This window comes from Aethalodelphis obliquidens, unplaced genomic scaffold (assembly GCF_003676395.1).
Source record: "Aethalodelphis obliquidens isolate GAN/ISIS:26980383/991018 unplaced genomic scaffold, ASM367639v1 scaffold26, whole genome shotgun sequence".
Classification (NCBI taxonomy): domain Eukaryota; kingdom Metazoa; phylum Chordata; class Mammalia; order Artiodactyla; family Delphinidae; genus Aethalodelphis; species Aethalodelphis obliquidens.
This window is the reverse complement of record NW_020837970.1, coordinates 1,390,303-1,409,262: the sequence shown is the minus strand read 5'-3', so window position 1 is coordinate 1,409,262 and position 18,960 is coordinate 1,390,303. Positions and strand designations below refer to the sequence as shown.

Genomic DNA, 18,960 nt, shown 5'->3' with positions numbered 1-18,960 from the left:
TCATGTTGGTTCTAGCTCCAGAATATATCCCAGATTCTGACTGCTTCTCTCCACCTACATGGCCAGCCCCCTGGTGTGAGCCTTCATCCCCTCTTGCCTGGATACAGAAGGCTCCTAACTACCCTCTGCTCCTGTTCTTGGTTCCTACACTCTATTCCCAACCAAACATCCAGAGTCATCTATTTGAAACTAAGTCAGAACCTCATGCTACTGCTTAAAACCTTTCAGTGGCTTATGTTTCACTCTGAATCAAAGCTACAGTCCTTAGGATAGCTCACAAGGCCCTGTATAACCTGGCTGCTCTACTTACGTCATCAGACACACACCCCCATCTGACCTCATCTCTTTGTACTCATCCCCTGCTTCACTCCTTCCAGCTTTGCTGGGCTTTTTAACTCTTACCCACACATGACAGGCAGGGTTTAGGGTCTTTGCACTGATTGTTCCCTCTGTCTAGAATGCCCTTTCTCCAGATTCCACAGAAGTCAACCTGCTGCTCCCCACCTCCATCCTCCATCCTTCAATTCCTCCTCCAATACCATCTTATAAGTGAAGGTGCCCTCCCTTCTCCCCCGCATACCCTACCCCTTTCCCTATTTTATCATAATCCTTTTCACTATCTGACATGCTGTATAGCATTTTTCCATTTGCCATCTACTTCCTGCTACTCAAATGTAAGCTCCAGGGAGGTTATTGGGTTTTTTTGTTGTTTTTTTTTTACATCTTTATTGGGGTATAACTGCTTTACAATGGTGTGTTAGTTTCTGCTTTATAACAAAGTGAACCAGTTATACATATACATATGTTCCCATATCTCATCCCTCTTGCGTCTCTCTCCCTCCCACCCTCCCTAGGTTATTGTTTTTTATGACAGTTTTATTCACTGCTGTGTCCCCAGTTCCTAGAACAATGCCTGCAAGGAATTAAGCAAGTACTTTTGGATTAATGGATGAATAGAAAATAGAACAATGGTTTTGGAGATAAACCACTAAGGTTCAAGATCAAGTTCTGCCACTTACTACTTAACTTTGGGTGTATCTTTTACTCCTTTAAAAGCCGAATTTACTGCATTTGTAAAATGGGAATAAGATTCCAGAATTGATGTGCATTTTGCTTCCAAAGTTGTGCAGTATGTGATCAATACATTGGTATGACCTGAACAACACTGCACAGTGGCCCTCTCAGGGCTACTGAAAAGAATATTCATTTGGGATATTTTAAAGTGAGAGTTTATTAATAGCTTCCAATTATTAAGCCCCTAGTATGTCCAAAGAATTATGCCAATGACTTTACATTACATATTACCTCAAATAATATATAAACAGCAGTGCACAGTAGGAGGATCTATCTCTGTTTTACCCTTGAGAAAATTGGGACTCAGAGAAGTTAGATGATTCACTCACAGTCAACCAGCCGACAAGCTGAAGGGCTAGGATTCCAGTCCAACTCCGTCTAATTCCATACCCCTGTTCTTTCCACTATGTCAGGCCACTTCTCATATTTATGATTATAAGTCATGATTCCTCTATATGATCCAGTCTGGATTGCCAGCCTTCTCCTTAGATAGTAGCCCTTTTTAGGGTTATTTGCTCTAATTTTCATTTTTTTATAACACTGGGAAAGAGACTAGAATTTAAGGTGCAGTATAAGTAGTTTCTGCAGAGACTTAGGGATTTGCTAACCAGAGCCAAGGAGGCCCCAACTTTTCCTATGACTTCCCAACCAAAGCAGCCTGAGCAACTAGTGTTATTACTGAACAATCTCCCTGATGTTGAGAGGTGGCATTTATAGCATTTAAAATTCAGTTAGGTACTAAGGAAACATAGTTTTATGCTTTATAGTCGCCAGATGGGAGGTGAAGGGAAAGGAGGGATTCACTTCATGCTATTAATTCTATAAAGTCCAAGCCTGAGGAAGCCTGGGATGTTTTCTTTTTATCTTTCCCCCTGAAGTTATAATTAATTCTTTAACTCACTGTTATTGCCCAGAAAAGTTGGCTCTCATTTCCATCTCATATTAAAATTTTAACATCACATTAAAGTGTGCTGTGAAGTACCCCATGATGCCAGTAAGTAGTTACGGTTGCGACCGATACTTAGCTTTGATGGTGGAATCACAAGGTCAACAAAGTGAGAGAGGGAGAAAGGAAAGCGATCAAAAGAAAATGCTCTGTTACCTGCTGTGCTCATGAAGAAATGGAAAATACGACTTCAAACTCATAGTGTTGTATCATATCACATCTTTTATGTACTGTTCTTGGGCATTTCAAATTCACATCATAGGTTCCATCAGGAGAAAATGATGATATTAATGAGCAGAAGTTTCTTATATATTTCTTTCATATTGTCAGTTTACATTATATCAATACCTTCTATTACATTTCCCTTCACCACTAATGTGAGATATACACACACACACACACACACACACACATATCTATTAATATATAAAATGGTAATTCAATGAAAAGCATCTTGGACTAATACTAATTTAAATAGTTGATCCAGGATTTCAAACATTAATTTAAATAGACAATTATAGCAATTTTCCCTCCAGTGCAAGCCTGCATCACTCTTCCTTATCTCGCTCCTGGATCTGGCACCTAGATAATATACTTTAGCCATCAGAAAGCCTTAATTCATTGATTTTTTCATTTGGATGATAATATGTTCATTTTCAATTAATGAAAGGGCACTTATTAAGTGCTTTTTTGTGTAGGGAACTGTCGGACACTCTATGGATCAATTTAAATAAACCAAGCCATAGCTCACTCTTAAAATTTCACACTGAACATTAGGGCAAATAGATAGAAAGGACATTTAAAAGGGCAAACTTAAAAAGAAGCAATACATAACAAAATGAGTCAAATTAAAACATAAGTGCTATACCTATTGATCAGAGTAGTATAGCTCGGTAAGGATGAATCAAAGCAAGTCTTTTATAGGATTTTCTGTGTGATAGATACTGCTTCATGGCAAGGTAGAATTTCAGGGATTATTTGTATGAGGAAGGCATTGTAAAATTCAGTGATCTGTTTTGGGGGGAATGTTGGTCATTGTATTTTGTTGGCAAAAAGGTACTGAAATGGGTTTAAGGTATAAAGATGAATTTGATTTGATGTGAATGTGTATTAGTATAATTGTTAGAAATATATATATATAAGTTAATTAATGTTTCTTGACTCTGGCTATATATGAAAATCATCTGAGATACTTTTAAAAAGTATTAATGCCTGCTCCACCCTCACCCAGGGACCTATTAAACCAGAATCACTGGAAGATTGAACCTGGGCATCGGTGTTTGTGGGAAAAAAAAAAAGGCTCCCTAGGTGATTCTAATGTGCAGCCAGGGTTGAAGATCATTGGGCTGCATCCATGTGTAATACTCTGAAGATATAAATGTGTTCTATATATTTCTAGGTAAGAGTGAATCCCATCTACCTGAAGCTGACGTTTCACTTTTGAAGCTAATTTCCTGTTGGAAAGACCAGTCTGTCCAGGTATGATATGGTTCATGTTCTTGAAGTTATTGGAAGAGTTCCTTGCTGCTGTGGTTCATTCATACTCCCCTTTACCTGAGAGTATACGTGAGTAGGTACTCTTGTCCTCACATATTTTCTTCCAGGGTATTTCATTTAATAGGACTAACGCAGAGACTAATAATGAGGGAAAAGTGGTAAATAACATGCAAGGATGAACCAAGTTAAGAGGCATGAATAGAAAGGGCTGAGGAAGGGATGTTTATGTTGTTACAGGTAACTTATTGCCCACTGAGGTTTCAGTTGGTGGCAGAAATGTCTACTATTTGATTTCAAAATTGGATATAAAAGTCCCTAGGCTTGCGAATTTGGTAGGTATAATTAGAAATAATTTTTCTATCACCTGTGAGCTGATATAGAGAGTTGGTTTCCTCAATGTCCAATTTAAGTCTTTCTTCTTCTTTTAAGGATTTTTTTGTGGATAGCTTTGAACATTGTACAATAAATATCTGTGCATTGATTAGATGAATATTTATTGGAACTTTATTCTTCATGGGCTTAATAAATGTCAAATTTGCAAGACAAGAATAGCAATAATTCCAATTACAAATGGTTAATTTTGGTTACAGGAAAACAAAGAAAGTCAACTCAGAACAAATTATGGGGGCTGACACCATAAAACCAAATAAACACAGTTGGGATGGTTATTAAAGCCATGGCCTACATGATTTGCCCCTCGCCTAACCTCTTTCTTCATCATTCTCCCCCATTCTCACTAGCCACGTTGATCTGCTTATAATTTCCAGAACATACAAAGCTCATTTCCACCTCAGGACCTTACTATTCTCTCAGGCTGGAATTCTCATTTTTTCCATTCATCATTTGGGTATTTGCTCAAAAGCCAACTCCTCAGAGAAGTCTTCCCTGATCACTCCATCTAATATTGTCACCATACCTTGCTGCCCCATGCTCCAGTTACCATCACATTATCCAGTTTTATTTTCTTTGTTGTGTTTGCTTTCAGTGGAGATTATACCATTTTCTTTTTTTGCTTGCTTATCTTCTGTCTTTTCACTGTAACAGAAGCTTGCTGAGAGCCGGGACTTTGCCTATCTCACTCACCCCTTTCACCAGTGACAGTAGCCAGTCAATATATATTTAATGAATGACTGAATGGCTCTGCAAAAAGCATCTGTGATAATCAAATAAATATTAGTATATGTTGACTTCACCAGCATATTTACAGTCACCCTAAAAGAATCTCTATCAAAGGTGGGATTTTTTTCCCCCAGTAGCCAAAGAATTTCTCAACAGGGAAAACAATTCTTAAGGAAAAAAGAATTCAATCAAACAGTTATCCTGAGCTTCTCTAATTAAAGATCTTTTGTAGTTGTTCGTTTGACCTTAAAATAAATTTTAATGTGGTTTGGATATGTTTGGACAAATGGAACTTAAGGTTCTATGATTCTATGACCTTGTGTAAAATGCTGGTAGCAGGACAAATATTACTAGAGCATTTATTACTCACTCTGTATGAAGTTTAAGCTTCAAAATTCTCCTCTCATTTCTGCCACTAACCTGATGAATGACTCTGGAAGATAGGTTTAACTTGTTGATTATTTATTTTACTCATGTGTAAAGTGAGAATGAGAATTCCTGGGGCCCTCAGGAAAAACAGAGGCTCTTGCAAGTATCCATATAAATGCTTCATTAACCAATCCTCAAATTCCTTATAAAGCTGTTCATTTAAGCAGTTAGTCAAATCATGTTAATTTGAATCTGCTTTTTAATGTATTTTAGGAACACTAGGTGGTAATGGGATGATTTTGTAAAAAAGAGCATAATCCTACTTCAGAAATTGAAGGGGGCGTACCTTTAAGGGAATGGGTAAGGATGAGTTAATTTCGCAGATGAATGAGTTTGTCTGGAGATTGTTTTTTGTTTCTCACACATGAAATATACACAACATAGAAATAAATGCTGGAGAAGCAACAGCAGGTTTGGGGGTTGCTAACTTGAATGTCTCTGAAGCAGCACTAACATTCTTTGGATTTTATAATCTGACACTAGTGGGTGAAATCATGACATCCAGGCCTCCTGAGAGAAGTATTGCTATTCCAGGAGATGATGCAAGACATGAAAGGCTCATGTGAGCCTGAGTGTTGGGAAAATGCTTCTATACCAGAAAATTTGGACACTGAAACCACAAGCAGGCCACAGGGGCCCTTAAGAGTCTTTATAATACTCTGTGCTATTTTACAATACTTTGCTGTTTCAAGGTGTTGGTAGAAAACCATTAACATTTTTAGCTTGCTATGGCATAGTAATACTTCTAGTAAAAAGTATATGGCCCAGATGTGGCTCTCTTTCCCCAAACAATGGATTTTTAAACATTATTTTAAATCTGCACATTCCTTCATAAGCGTGTAATGCTTTGCATATCCGTCTTTTCAGGAAAACTGTATATGCATTTGGAAGACAGCTTTATAGCCATAGTGCTTTCAATTTCAGCTCAGTATTAACATCACAAAGTTATATAAAATAATGTCTACAGATTTTATATTTTGTTGGGAAAAACTCTATGCCTACTACCTATCTACAAAATTCATCTACTCTGTTTATATGCTAGAGACACTTAAGTACTGACAGTCAGAAACTATCATTAAATTTTACTTTCCATAGTGTATATTTTTAAAGTATACAATATCTATTTCAATTCCATTAGCCTGGTTTTAGGGCTCACTGTATACCAGATACTGGAACATTATTATATGCTTATATAAGTTGTACCATTTCTCTGTGTATTGACTTCACACTGAACACAAAGCGTATATTTTGAGTTTGTCTCCAATTGGGTATGTGCCATTCTGTATTCACTTTTAAGTTTTGTGGCTCTGAGTAACCTGCTCATTGTGGTTAATATGTTTCATTCTGCTGTTTCTGCTTCATCTTGCTTTTTAATGATACTCATATTGATTATTCCTGCAATATGCATTTGTAGTGACAAATATGTCAAAAAGTTTCAAAATTTAACAGGTAAAAACTGATATGGTCATGATATATAAATCTAATAATTAGAAATGTTAATTGAAGCTGCATAAATCCCTGTATTTTTTTAAGAAAGAATATTGATCCAAGTTGTTATAGAATATTATATCTAGTGGAAAGAGGACTTTCTAAATCACAGTTGTGAGAGGGCATCCATAATCCCATGGGAGCATATGGCCAAACTGCCCATTCTGAGGGATAGACCATAGTCTGGATGTACTACAGTTCTGAGGATTTCCTCTAATATCTTCCTGATTTTTATAGGTATGAACAGAAGCAAGTTCCATACAGCTTTCTGTGATTGAAAGCTCTCATCCTAGCCTCTCTCAGCATCACAGACTGTTTTATAAGTATGGACATGAAGTCCCAGAGAAGTATGTGACTTGTCAAAAGTTACATTTGTAGTAACTGTCATAGTCAAATCAGGAACTTGGACCTTCTCATGTCAGATTGAGAGCTCTGTTTACCACACCATTCATGTCTTGGAAGCAGTGCTATCAAATAAATGTGTGGCAAAATTAAAATGACATAAATTCGGTGTTGTAAAATTGTCCATGAATAATTAATACAGGTTATCCCATCATAATATCTACACGATAAGCATGATTCACTTATTGTGATATAGAATAGTATATGTTAATAGATATCATAGCTAATAGTTAATATACAATGTATCTCAGCATATGGTAGATATTAATAAGCATGACTCATCAGTATCATAATGTGTAGAATTCTATGTTGTGTTCATGGCATGCAACAGCTTTCACAGTGTTGAGTATCTCCTCACATGATGTAAGCATTATGTACCTGTATTGTGACAGGCAGTACTACAGTGTTAATAGATTTGGTAAGCAATAGTAAAATCATATCATTCATTAGCCTTTTTTCATGACCCAACCAAGCATCTGACTGGACAAGAATAGGAGGATGATCAGTGATCAGGCAGCTCCTCTGATACTTTCAGGAAACTCCTTATATTTAAAACTCTAGAATAGAGTTTAGAACCCAGTGCCTTCTACTCCTGTAGTTTACCTAGCATCTGCCATCAGCAAAAACTCTCAAGTGTCCCTGGAACCTAAAGGTCTCACATGCTACCAGGACACATAAAAGGGACTAAATACATATTTAAATGAATACCTACTCTGTTTTGGGCATTAGCATCTCTTGATCACCAGTTTCAGTGGTGTTGTCCCAAAGCCCTAGCTCTAGGCATCCTATGGGTAGACTGGGAATAAGGCAGAGGGGACGATGGCAATTATGGAACATGAGTCATCTTGACAGAGGATAGGCTTTTGAAGGGAAAAGAGTAGGCATTGGGACATGGCTATGTTAAAGGTTTAACTATCAGCCAGGGGAGGATATTGGAAAGGTGTCCCAAGTTCATCTAGATCAGCAGTCCCCTTCCTTTTCTCTCACCAGTTCAGGTCTTGGCTTTCCTTGAACTCTACCTAACTCCTGGACCTTACCTCATCTCTTACCAGGAAGGGGCTAAGGTACTGTCACTGGCTTTTTACTGAGATGTAAGAGTATAGAACCTTGGGAGGACATATACTACTAAGGACATAGAATCAGGGGTTAGAAGGCCTGTCCACCATGTCTGTGTGGAACTTGGGATGTCACATCCCAGGTTCTTCATTTTTAAAAACATATTGGATTAGATGCCCTGTGCTAAATATCTCCCTTCCCCTTCCCTCAACCACAGGTCCTTGACTGGGTAGGTACAATAATCAGAAGGCAGGCTTTGCAGTATTTTAAGCCATGTAAAACCATATACACATACACACAGTTTAGTGAGATTTACTATTAAAGTCTTGTCTTTAACTTTCTGTATTCAACCTAGTTTAAATCAAGGGTTTTTAGCTAAATCGTGTTTTAGAGCTAGACATTGAGGTACTAAACCTGTCTTTCAGAACAATGTGATATATTAAAAGTTTCTTTATCTTCTGGTATAAATGAAAATATTTTATGAGAAAGAATTGAGAACTCCCTTTAAACTTTCCTTTTACATTCTCTTGAGGTTTTTTTAAAAGAACAGTATGATGATTTGGGAGCCAATTTTCAGTAACTGCATTTCAATTGTTTCAGATGGTAATTTTCGTGGAATGGAGCATTCCAATTTATGTGAGACTTATTCAAATCAAAATTCTAGACTTTGGGTTTTATATAAGACTCCAAGCATTTATGATAACACTAAAAATAATTCATTAAAAAAAGAAAAAAACTTTACAGGTAACTGAAGCAATACAAGCTGTTCTTCTGGCGGAAGTTCAACAGCACATGAAAACCTTAAGAAAGACTCCAGTCGACAGTGAACCAGTGTCGGTGGCAGAGAATGGTGACTATGAGATGACACAGATCCTGCCAAAGACTGAATGGGCCAAGGAGCCAGAGTTACAGTGTATTACAGACACTTTGCCTCTGCAAAGTAAGTGCAAAATTTATTGGTATGCTCTTTCATCAGAACTTTTTCTACTACTCAGAACATTTTGAGAATGAGTTCAGAATGTATCATTTCTGCAAAAACCAAGCCAAGTGCCCTGTTTCTGACCTTTTCTGCTATCAGTTTCCTCATATGTCAAGTTTCTAATTCTAAATTCTATTATAATTAATAAATTCTTTACAGAACAAAATTTATGTTATTTATTAAAATGTTTTAAAGTTAAGTCAGTAAAAATGAAAACAGAACTAACCGTAATAGCTTAATGGGACATACATTATAAGGATACCCTGATAATAATGGGTCCTAAATTTGTTTTCATTTGATACCATGGTAATAGCTATGTGCCATTTTTTTTTTCTTTTCTGGGAGTAAGAAATGTACTACAAACTAAAATTGCACTGTTTTACAGTTGGACCACTTGATTCTTTCTATAACAAATTTTATCATTGTAACTTTATAATCATAGTGTTTATGGTTTTGACTAGCAACTGAATCAAAATTTCTGCTGTAAAATGTCATCTGATTTTTCAGCCTGTTAGTTGTGACTTAAAAATGAAAATTAAAAAACAGTAAAAAATCATTAAGCAAAAATTTGATTTTCAACTTCATTAGTAAGGTTTTGATGAACAAATGAATTTATAATACAATTAAATATATATATTTGTCAGGAAAACATGTTACAAATTGACATGTTTCAGGTTGAAAGAGATTTTTATTTGGGACTCAGAGAAATGTTGCTATATTTAAAATGTTAACTCTTAAAACAGGTGTCATTCTTAAAAATGCATTATATTTATTTCTTATTATTTTTATAAGATTACTGACTAGAGAGCATTATGTAGTGAGAGAGTATATGCAGCAGGAAAAGGCTTTTTCAGTAAAGGGCAAAGATCAAAATGGAATATTTCCTAATGCCAACACAGTCAGCAAGGCTGGTAAATTCAATAAGTAATTTGTTAAAACTCAATGGCAATTTCAAGTCATTTGTTTACTTGTTGTCAAGAAATTAGCTTTAATTATCTGGCAAATTCACCCACTTTAAGACACTTCTTTTTGATCATATCACAAAATTGTAGTTGTATTACACCTTTCAAGCAAGAAGTAGAAAAATTCCTTTTTAAATTAATTTTCAATGACTATATTTGTGTTCTTGATTCACTTGAAGAGGCACCTGTAGTGTCATTTAGTAGGTTTCTTCCAACTCTCCAAAGACAGCTAGTGTGTTCATCATGTGTTAACTCGCATTAGGTGGTATTTCTGTGCCTTATCCATAAACTTTATTTATTTATTTTTAGCATCTTTATTGGAGTATAATTGCTTTACAATGGTGTGTTACTTTCTGCTTTATAACAAAGTGAATCAGTTATACATATACATATGTCCCCATATCTCTTCCCTCTTGCATCTACCTCCCTCCCACCCTCCCTATCTCACCCCTCTAGGTGGACACAAAACACGGAGCTGATCTCCCGGTGCTATATGGCTGCTTCCCACTAGCTATCTATTTTATATTTGGTAGTGTATATATGTCCGTGCCACTCTCTCACTTTGTCACAGCTTACCTTTCCCCCTCCCTGTATCCTCAAGTCCATTCTCTAGTAGGTCTGGGTCTTTATTCCCATCTTGCCCCTAGGTTCTTCATGACCTTTTTTTAATTTATTTTATTTTTTTTTTAGATTCCATATATATGTGTTAGCATATGGTATTTGTTTTTCTCTTTCTGACTTACTTCACTCTGTATGACAGACTCTAGGTCCATCCATCTCACTACAAATAACTCAATTTCGTTTCTTTTTATGGCTGAGTAATATTCCATTGCATATATGTGCCACATCTTCTTTATCCATTCATCTGTTGATGGACACTTAGGTTGCTTCCATGTCCTGGCTATTGTAAATAGAGCTGCAATGAACATTTTGGTACATGACTCTTTTTGAATTCTGGTTTTCTCAGGGTATATGCCCAGTAGTGGGATTGCTGGGTCGTATGGTAGTTCTATTTGTAGTTTTTTAAGGAACCTCCATACTGTTCTCCATAGTGTCTGCATCAATTTACATTCCCACCAACAGTGCAAGAGTGTTCCCTTTTCTCCACATCCTCTCCAGCATTTAATGTTTCTAGATATTTTGATGATGGCCATTCTGACTGGTGTGAGGTGATATCTCATTGTAGTTTTGATTTGCATTTCTCTAATGATTAATGCTGTTGAGCATTCTTTCATGTGTTTGTTGGCAATCTGTATATCTTCTTTGGAGAAATGTCTATTTAGGTCTTCTGCCCATTTTTGGGTTGGGTTGGGTTTTTTTTTGATATTGAGCTGCATAAACTTTAGTGTCTAACTTATCCCTTGGCCCATAGTCCTCATTTCTGGGTGAGAAATTCATGGTAGGCTATCAAGGTGAAACTTTTTATGAGTTTTGCTATCACATGACTTACCCATTACTTGAAGTTTCACCAGATTGGGTCCTGTTCTGTCCCCAGTTAGTTCTCGGATATAAGAATTATTAACTCTATGGAACTCAGTCTTACTATGACTAAAAAATCTGGATCTTAATAAATATTATCTTTTGATCATTATTGAGTGGTCCTTTGCCAGTGTTAAAAGAAAATTTAGGGTTAGCTTGTGATAAGAATTGGAACACAAAAATATTAAAGCTACTTTATATGTTGGTGGGTGAAATTTAGAATATTTTATTTAAAATAAATATAACATATTCACAAAATAATGAGCATATATTTTCCTGGGAAATATTCCCTGTAGGAAAATATTAACTACAATTGCAATTAAATAGGAAGCAGATAAGCATTGAAGAGGAAAATTTCCAAGCAATATTATATTGGATATTAACATTGCCATTTTTTCCCCTTTTGGAAAAAACTATTTTTTAAACTAGTCAGAGGAACTAAGTAAAATTATAAGAAAAGTTTTAGACCTTTATTAGTGGTATATACTGCATTACTTCATGGAATTTTTAAAAATAAATAAGTAAAAAGCTATTTTATTTATTTCAAATGTCCTGATTTAAAGGTTAAGAAGATGGTGTATGTGCTATTCACCAGAGATGATTATTCTTCAAATGTTATTGGGAGATTTACTTAACCCCAGTGTCACTGAAACATACATCATTTTATCAAATATTCTTAGGATAAATGGTTTATGTTGTTTGATTTTATCAGGTCCTTGTTCATTTTTCCTCTGTGAGCTCCCCATTCCCCCATCTTTTTTTTCTAATTTCTTTTATTCTTTCTTGGTTCCTTGATTTCTTGATACATCTTATTTGTAAATCATTTGGAAAGTAATAGATGATTGGTTTTTTGTACAGACACTCATAAACTTCTTTTATGCCAGGGTAGATTATGTTTGGTTTATTAGCATTATGGTAATATGACAATAATAGTCATAAGGAAAAAATAATATTAACAACAACAAAAGTTATTACATTCTTAATATGCTCTAACACTAGGCTAAGTAATTTAGGAATGCTAGCTCACTTTTTCCTTTTATTTTCACATGATCCACATGAACCCTAAGGCTCTGTTTCCAATATTTGAGTTGTCTGTGTAAACAATTTTACAGTTTTTAAAAAAATGTCCATGTTCATAGAATTGAAGTCACAAAGTACAACTGAAAAGAACTACTCTCTGAGAAAGAGAGATTCCCATGGTGCTACCTAGGCTTTTCCTGACATAAGTCTCTGTTTATGTTCAGGTTGACATACTAATTATGTATCTTTCTCATATACATAAAAATAAATAATATTTCAAAAAAAGTTCATCACCATACTAGCTATCTTGAAAGCCACTGGTGCTGACACGCTTCCTATTATTATTCCATTTTTTAAATGAATAAACTGGACTTACAGGAGGTATGTGCCTTGTCTACAGTCACAAAATTACTAAAAACAAGGAAACGAGCCCAGATATTCTCTTAAACACTGTGTTCTTATCCAATAAGCTACATTTCCCATACTGGCAGCATGAAGGAAATTTGCTCTAAATCAGCTTGGTCTGAAAATTGAATAATTTATCGAGTGGTTTTCTTAGATTTTTATTCCCTTCTCATAAATCATACTTTCTATTAACAAAGAAAATGCAGAGTGTTCAATCATTGCCATCTCAGCCCTTTTAATAAGGAAAATCACCAGGTTCCTTGAACTGTTTGTACATGAGGTGCAAATCAGTAAAGTGAGAACTGAAGCATAATATATGTTTGAACTTTATAATTTTGTATCTTATTTTTCAGTGTTTCACTTGTTACATTTCACAGCGTGTATTTTATTTGAGGTCTTAATATTTGTGAATCAGTATTTTATGGGAGAGTGGTGGATTTTATCTGAGTTTACATTTTTATAACGATTGCACTGCTATCTTCCTTGAATCTCTTTAATAAGAAATTGTGTAATTAACACTCACATTTAAGGCTAAGATTCATTGCTTTAAAAAACAGCAGTGGTTTCTATTATTAAAATGCATTTGAAAGTTATTTCCTTTAACTTTTTTTTTAATGTTATTTGGATCAGTTTAAACAAGTATTCTAAATTGTTCCATTAAACGAATTGCTTGAAATACAAATGGAGGCTTTGTAGATAAAACTGTCACCTTAGAATTACTGGCTGAATTTAAATTCACGTTAAACTGTGTGGTTGTGAAGATGATGCATCAGATATGGGTACTGCAAATAATCTTTATTATGTGCACAATTTTTAAAGTTTTATCTGCAAAATTAAATAATGAAAATGTCCTCTTTAAGTAAAACCATTATTTTGTAGTAAATAAACATATATTCAACAGAAAAGTTTTATGGTCCTGGTGGCCATCAGTAGAAGGACTGGCTTGGGACAGTCTTCATCTGCCTGCTGAATTTCTCAGAAGGAAATCTGTCTAGTTGTAGAAAGGCTTTGAAACACAGTGTCTGACTACCTCACAGGGAAACTCTTTCTTGACCATCTTTAGTTATGGTAAATGCATCTTCCACCTCCACCTTTGTCTTAAGGCTAAGTGAGAAGGCCAATGCATTCTTCTTTATAGCCACAGAAGTCATTTAGGAAAGATCTGTGTAAGGCGAGTGAGCAAGGAGTAGAGAAGTAATGAGGGATCGTCATAGAATGCCTTGTGTATCAGAGTGAGGTCCTAGGCTTTCTCTCTGAGTGAGACGGGAAAATAGCTGAGCAGACAAAGGGCACATATTTTAATGGGATCTCATTGCCTGAAGTTCAGGGCCCTGGACAGAAGCTGGAAGACCAGTTGGGAGGCCATATAATGCTAATGCAGATGATGGCAACCTGGAACAAATATGGTGGCTTGGATGGAGAAGATGAGAAGTGATCAGATTCTGAATGCATTTGAAGGTATAGCTGACAGTGTTTGCTGACGAATTGGATATGGAGGAGTGAAATAATGAAAATCTATACTTGCATTTTTTCAAACAAAAATATCCTTGATACAAAGATTGACCCTGGTATCCTGATTTGAAACCTACGTCGGTTAGTGTAGTGTCGCATAGGACATTCCAGGTATGCTGAAGGAGAGTAGAAGACTCACTTCAGAGAAGGCTGACTCTGCTATGTTCAGTTTCAAGTGTCCCTGCTTAGATGACCTACAGATTTTATTTTCTAGTATTAACTAAACTAACTCTCAGAAAATGAGTAAAATTTCCTGCCAAGAAACTACAGATTGAAGATAATTCTAATAATGCAAGCTTAAGCAAATAAGATGTAAATGGCATTGTCATGTGTGTGTGTGTGTGTTAATATCCTCCTTTTGAAATTTTAATTTTTGTGTACGTTTTATTTTTTATTATTATTTTTTTACATCTTTATTGGAGTATAATTGCTTTACAATGGTGTGTTAGTTTCTGCTTTATAACAAAGTGAATCAGTTATACATATACATATGTTCCCATATCTCTTCCCTCTTGCGTCTCCCTCCCTCCCACCCTCCCTATCCCACCCGTCCAGGTGGTCACAAAGCACCGAGCTGATCTCCCTGTGCTAGGCGGCTGCTTCCCACCAGCTATCTATTTTACGTTTGGTAGTGTATATATGTCCGTGCCACTGTCTCACTTTGTCACAGCTTACCCTTCCCCCTCCCCATATCCTCAAGTCCATTCTCTAGTAGGTCTGTGTCTTTATTCCCGTCTTACCCCTAGGTTCTTCATGACATTTTTTTTCTTATATTCCGTTTTTTGTGTTAGCATATGGTATGTGTCTTTCTCTTTCTGACTTACTTCACTCTGTATGACAGACTCTAGGTCCATCCACCTCACTACAAATAACTCAATTTCGTTTCTTTTTTATGGCTGAGTAATATTCCATTGTATATATGTGCCACATTTTCTTTATCCATTCATCCGATGGTGGACACTTAGGTTGTTTCCATCTCCGGGCTATTGTAAATAGAGCTGCAATGAACATTTTGGTACATGACTCTTTGAATTATGGTTTTCTCAGGGTATATGCCCAGTAGTGGGATTGCTGGGTCGTATGGTAGTTCTATTTGTGTACATTTTAGAGTGGACTTAATGTGGATATACTAATAGCATGTATATTGTTTATAAACAAACATACATATATTGGTGATGCGTGCATCAAATTCTTCCTTGCTATTTTCTGCAAGAAAGTATCCCAACCACAGCCTTGGGTGGAATCAGAAGGCAGATATGATAAGCTTTTGGGTATGCAGGGTTGGTAACTTGATATAGTATATTGCACACTGTGCTGTCTCCAAAACTTTGAATACATCTTTATGCATCACTCCTCTATGCCTCTGTGTACTGATCCAAGAGTTGGTGGTACACAGAGAACTAGTTGAAAATCCCCAGTCGAAGACCATAAACTAGCATCAAGATAACCATAAGTGTGTCAGAAGCCACGGAATAGTCTGCAGGAGCGCATCACAGAGGTACTTAACCCAGACTTTGAGGTCAAGAAAGTTTCTTAGAAGAACAGTTGCCTAATGCAAGACTTGAGAGATGAACGTGATTTAGCCAAGCAAAAATAGTTGGAGTGGGAGAAGTCAGCTGTTTGCTAAGATCACTAAAGCCACGTAATCCCTTTTCTTCCTCGCAAGAATTATCTGCTCCATACATGCATAAATGAGGAACCTGAATATTAGAAAGAAACCCATATGTCCTTAACTCCTCTGGAGAATATCTGTGTCCTCTTTGAATCTCATTGTGCCAACGCCTTTCTCTCCTAACCCTCAGCCTTCCAGAATAACAATGATAGTGATAGTGATGATAATAACAGCTAACACGGATATGGCTGAATATGTTCTAAGTGCCTCACATACCTTAAATCATTTGATCCAGGCAACAATTCTGTGGGGATAGGTAGTATTGTTATACCCATTTTATTGATGAGAAAACAGATACAAAGAAGTTAAGCAACTTTCCCAAGGTCTTATTACCAACAAACAACAGAACCAAGAGTCAAACCCAGGCAGTCTGACATCAAAGTCTGGGTTCTTCATTACTACCTGGCATTGCCTTCCAAGTAATCACTATTTTCCTTCATTATTTCTTAATTCAGCAAATATTTACCAAGCGGCTCCTATATGACAGTTACAGAGATAGGTATAACCCGTGTTGGGGATCACAAGGCAGCAAAACCCCAGATATTTGGCAGAGCAATGGAGGAAAATACTCTCTTGAATCAAGTAATCAGCAAATATCAAATACCTAATTTCTACTAAACTTTGGATGAGACACCGTAAGCTATTTCACTAAAGATGTACTTAATACTAAGACTTTTGTTTGGAATATAAATTTATATGAATATAAGTCTTAGTGTTAAAAAGTAAAAGGCTTTATGCCTGGGAACTGGCAATGCCAACCAGTAAATGTTAGAAATGAAAAAGATTCGGCATATACATATCAGTCAGAAAGGGGAAGGGTTAGCAGTATATGAGGAAGAGAAGAGGAAAGTGAAATTTTCATTTTAATAGATTAATTTGAACAATGTAATAGGCTTAACTGACTTAAAAAGCAAGATATTCATGTTAAATGATGATGATTTTACATATGACAAGCAAATAATTTACCACCTAGAGTACACTACATACCTTTCAAAAAACACTGTTGCCTTTGGGTTTAATGTATGTTCTGTCTTATTTTTAGCTTCTTGTAAAATAGGTGGAGAAATTTTATCATTTCCCCTTTCCCCATATAAATTCTTCTGAACTCCTCCACTGCCTCTGCCCTCTCTGTATCATCTTAAAGATTGCATCGCCTTAGAAAGACTGATAGAGCTCACTGCTCTTTTTACCAGAGAGTTTCATCTTTCACAGAGATTGAGATTGATGACTTTCATCTTGGCATACGAAGAACTAGAGTATTGCATCGTCTTTTTTCCTCATGAGCAATCAGAATGCCAACCTGGCCCAGCTGGGCAGAGACGGTAGCATCAAGGAATTGAGTTAAATAGTTCCTTGGTAACAGTTGTGCAGGCACCAACTTTATTGATTATTGTCTGCATACCCATTTAAAGTTATTGACAAAGGAAAAGTGATCTAGATTCTGTTGCTGCAATCAATGTGTTCTGCACTATTGTTCTCCAAACTGAGACTGGCTTCCCAACACTGACCTCTCAAGGACGGGGTTGGGTCTATTTATCTTTTTCCCTCCCATCACCTGGGATGGTCCTTCACCTAGTAGCTGGTAATAAGTGATTATTGAGTGGATGGATGAATAGATGGACCACGGGGTAGCTTGTACTAAAGATCCAGCCAACTCCTAATTAGTAAAAGAAAAAGACAAGGAAAATCAGCTGATTGCTTTTCTTTAGCAGCCAGATATAGTCTTGAATATACACATGAAAACTGTTTTCTAAACATCATCATCCCAGGATCATGTGTATGCACATAAGCTGACAAAAAAATTAAAAATAGACACATGAATTAGTCTAGCTTGTAACCATTCAGAAAACTTCTTTCCTGATGGTTGATTATTTGGCACTTCACTACTCATTTTGTCATGATCTGGTTTCAATCTGATGTTTTTAGAGAGCCCGGAGACTTGCCTGAAACTCATCTTCTTATTCTTCATTCAGCTACCGCTTCTCCAGGGAAGTGTTTAAAGAGCTGCTGTGTCAAACACTATTTCCTCAGTATTTGGATTCACATCCTGGGTTCTGACTCATCTGCCTCTCTTTGGATTTCTGGCTCACTCGTGATCTCCTGTAGCCAACAGCCCTTAACACTGCTCACCTGGGGTTCTGCTTACAGCCTGGCTCACTTGAGTCAGCCTCCTCCTTATTGACTCCATTCCTACTTCTGAGCCTGGCACTTTGTGTGATATTAGTTCCTCCATCTAATGCAATTCCATTAGCCAATATAGATATGCATTCCTAGTTCTGGAAATAATTTTGATATAACTAAATTCCTTGAGAGAAAAAGCACGGATTTAGTCAGCTTTGTGTTCTCAGCAGATAGTACAGTGTCTGGCAAATGGCAAGGCAATTGCTAGAGAAACGGTGGTTGATGGAAAAAATATCCATGTGTTCTCATGTCGTTGGAATACCCCATTCCATCAGAATTTCATTCACCTTGCTGGCGCGACCGTTATTTTTCCATTTTAACTTGCCAATATATCTGCCCAACTTTCACCCTTGGAACAATTTGAATAACTTCAAAACATCTCTTATTAAGCACTATGTCAAAAGTTCAATGTAACGTACTCAAATTTTTTATTACATCATTTTATACATTTCTTGTATATCCTTCTAAATAGTCTATATCATCTAGCACTCTAATTGTTTATTTATTTGCCTTTCTTTCCCACCTCTCTGAACTCCTTGAGGGCAAAAGTTGGAACTTATTAATCTTGTGCTCCTAGCAGCTAATGCACCACGTGGCCCATGATGGGTGCTCATTAAATGTTTGTTGCCTGTGTGAGTGGAGGAATGATAAATGACAGTGACAGACATGTATCAAAGAACTCTGGTCTAAGGCAAAATGGAAGAAATGCTAAATAATATGTTAATCGTCTGTAGGTAGG

General features: G+C 36.3%; 1 protein-coding gene across 2 annotated transcripts in view; it reads left to right on the top strand.

Annotated features, from left to right (window-relative positions):
• The window catches only part of WDR72 (WD repeat domain 72), a 205,612-nt gene that overhangs the window by 119,771 nt on the left and 66,881 nt on the right, over positions 1 to 18,960 (top strand). For both annotated transcript variants that reach the window (XM_027123063.1, XM_027123064.1), the window contains exons 17-18: positions 3,420 to 3,499; positions 8,756 to 8,951. In XM_027123063.1, coding sequence (XP_026978864.1) covers positions 3,420 to 3,499; positions 8,756 to 8,951 — 276 coding nt within the window. The remainder of the gene's footprint in view (positions 1 to 3,419; positions 3,500 to 8,755; positions 8,952 to 18,960) is intronic.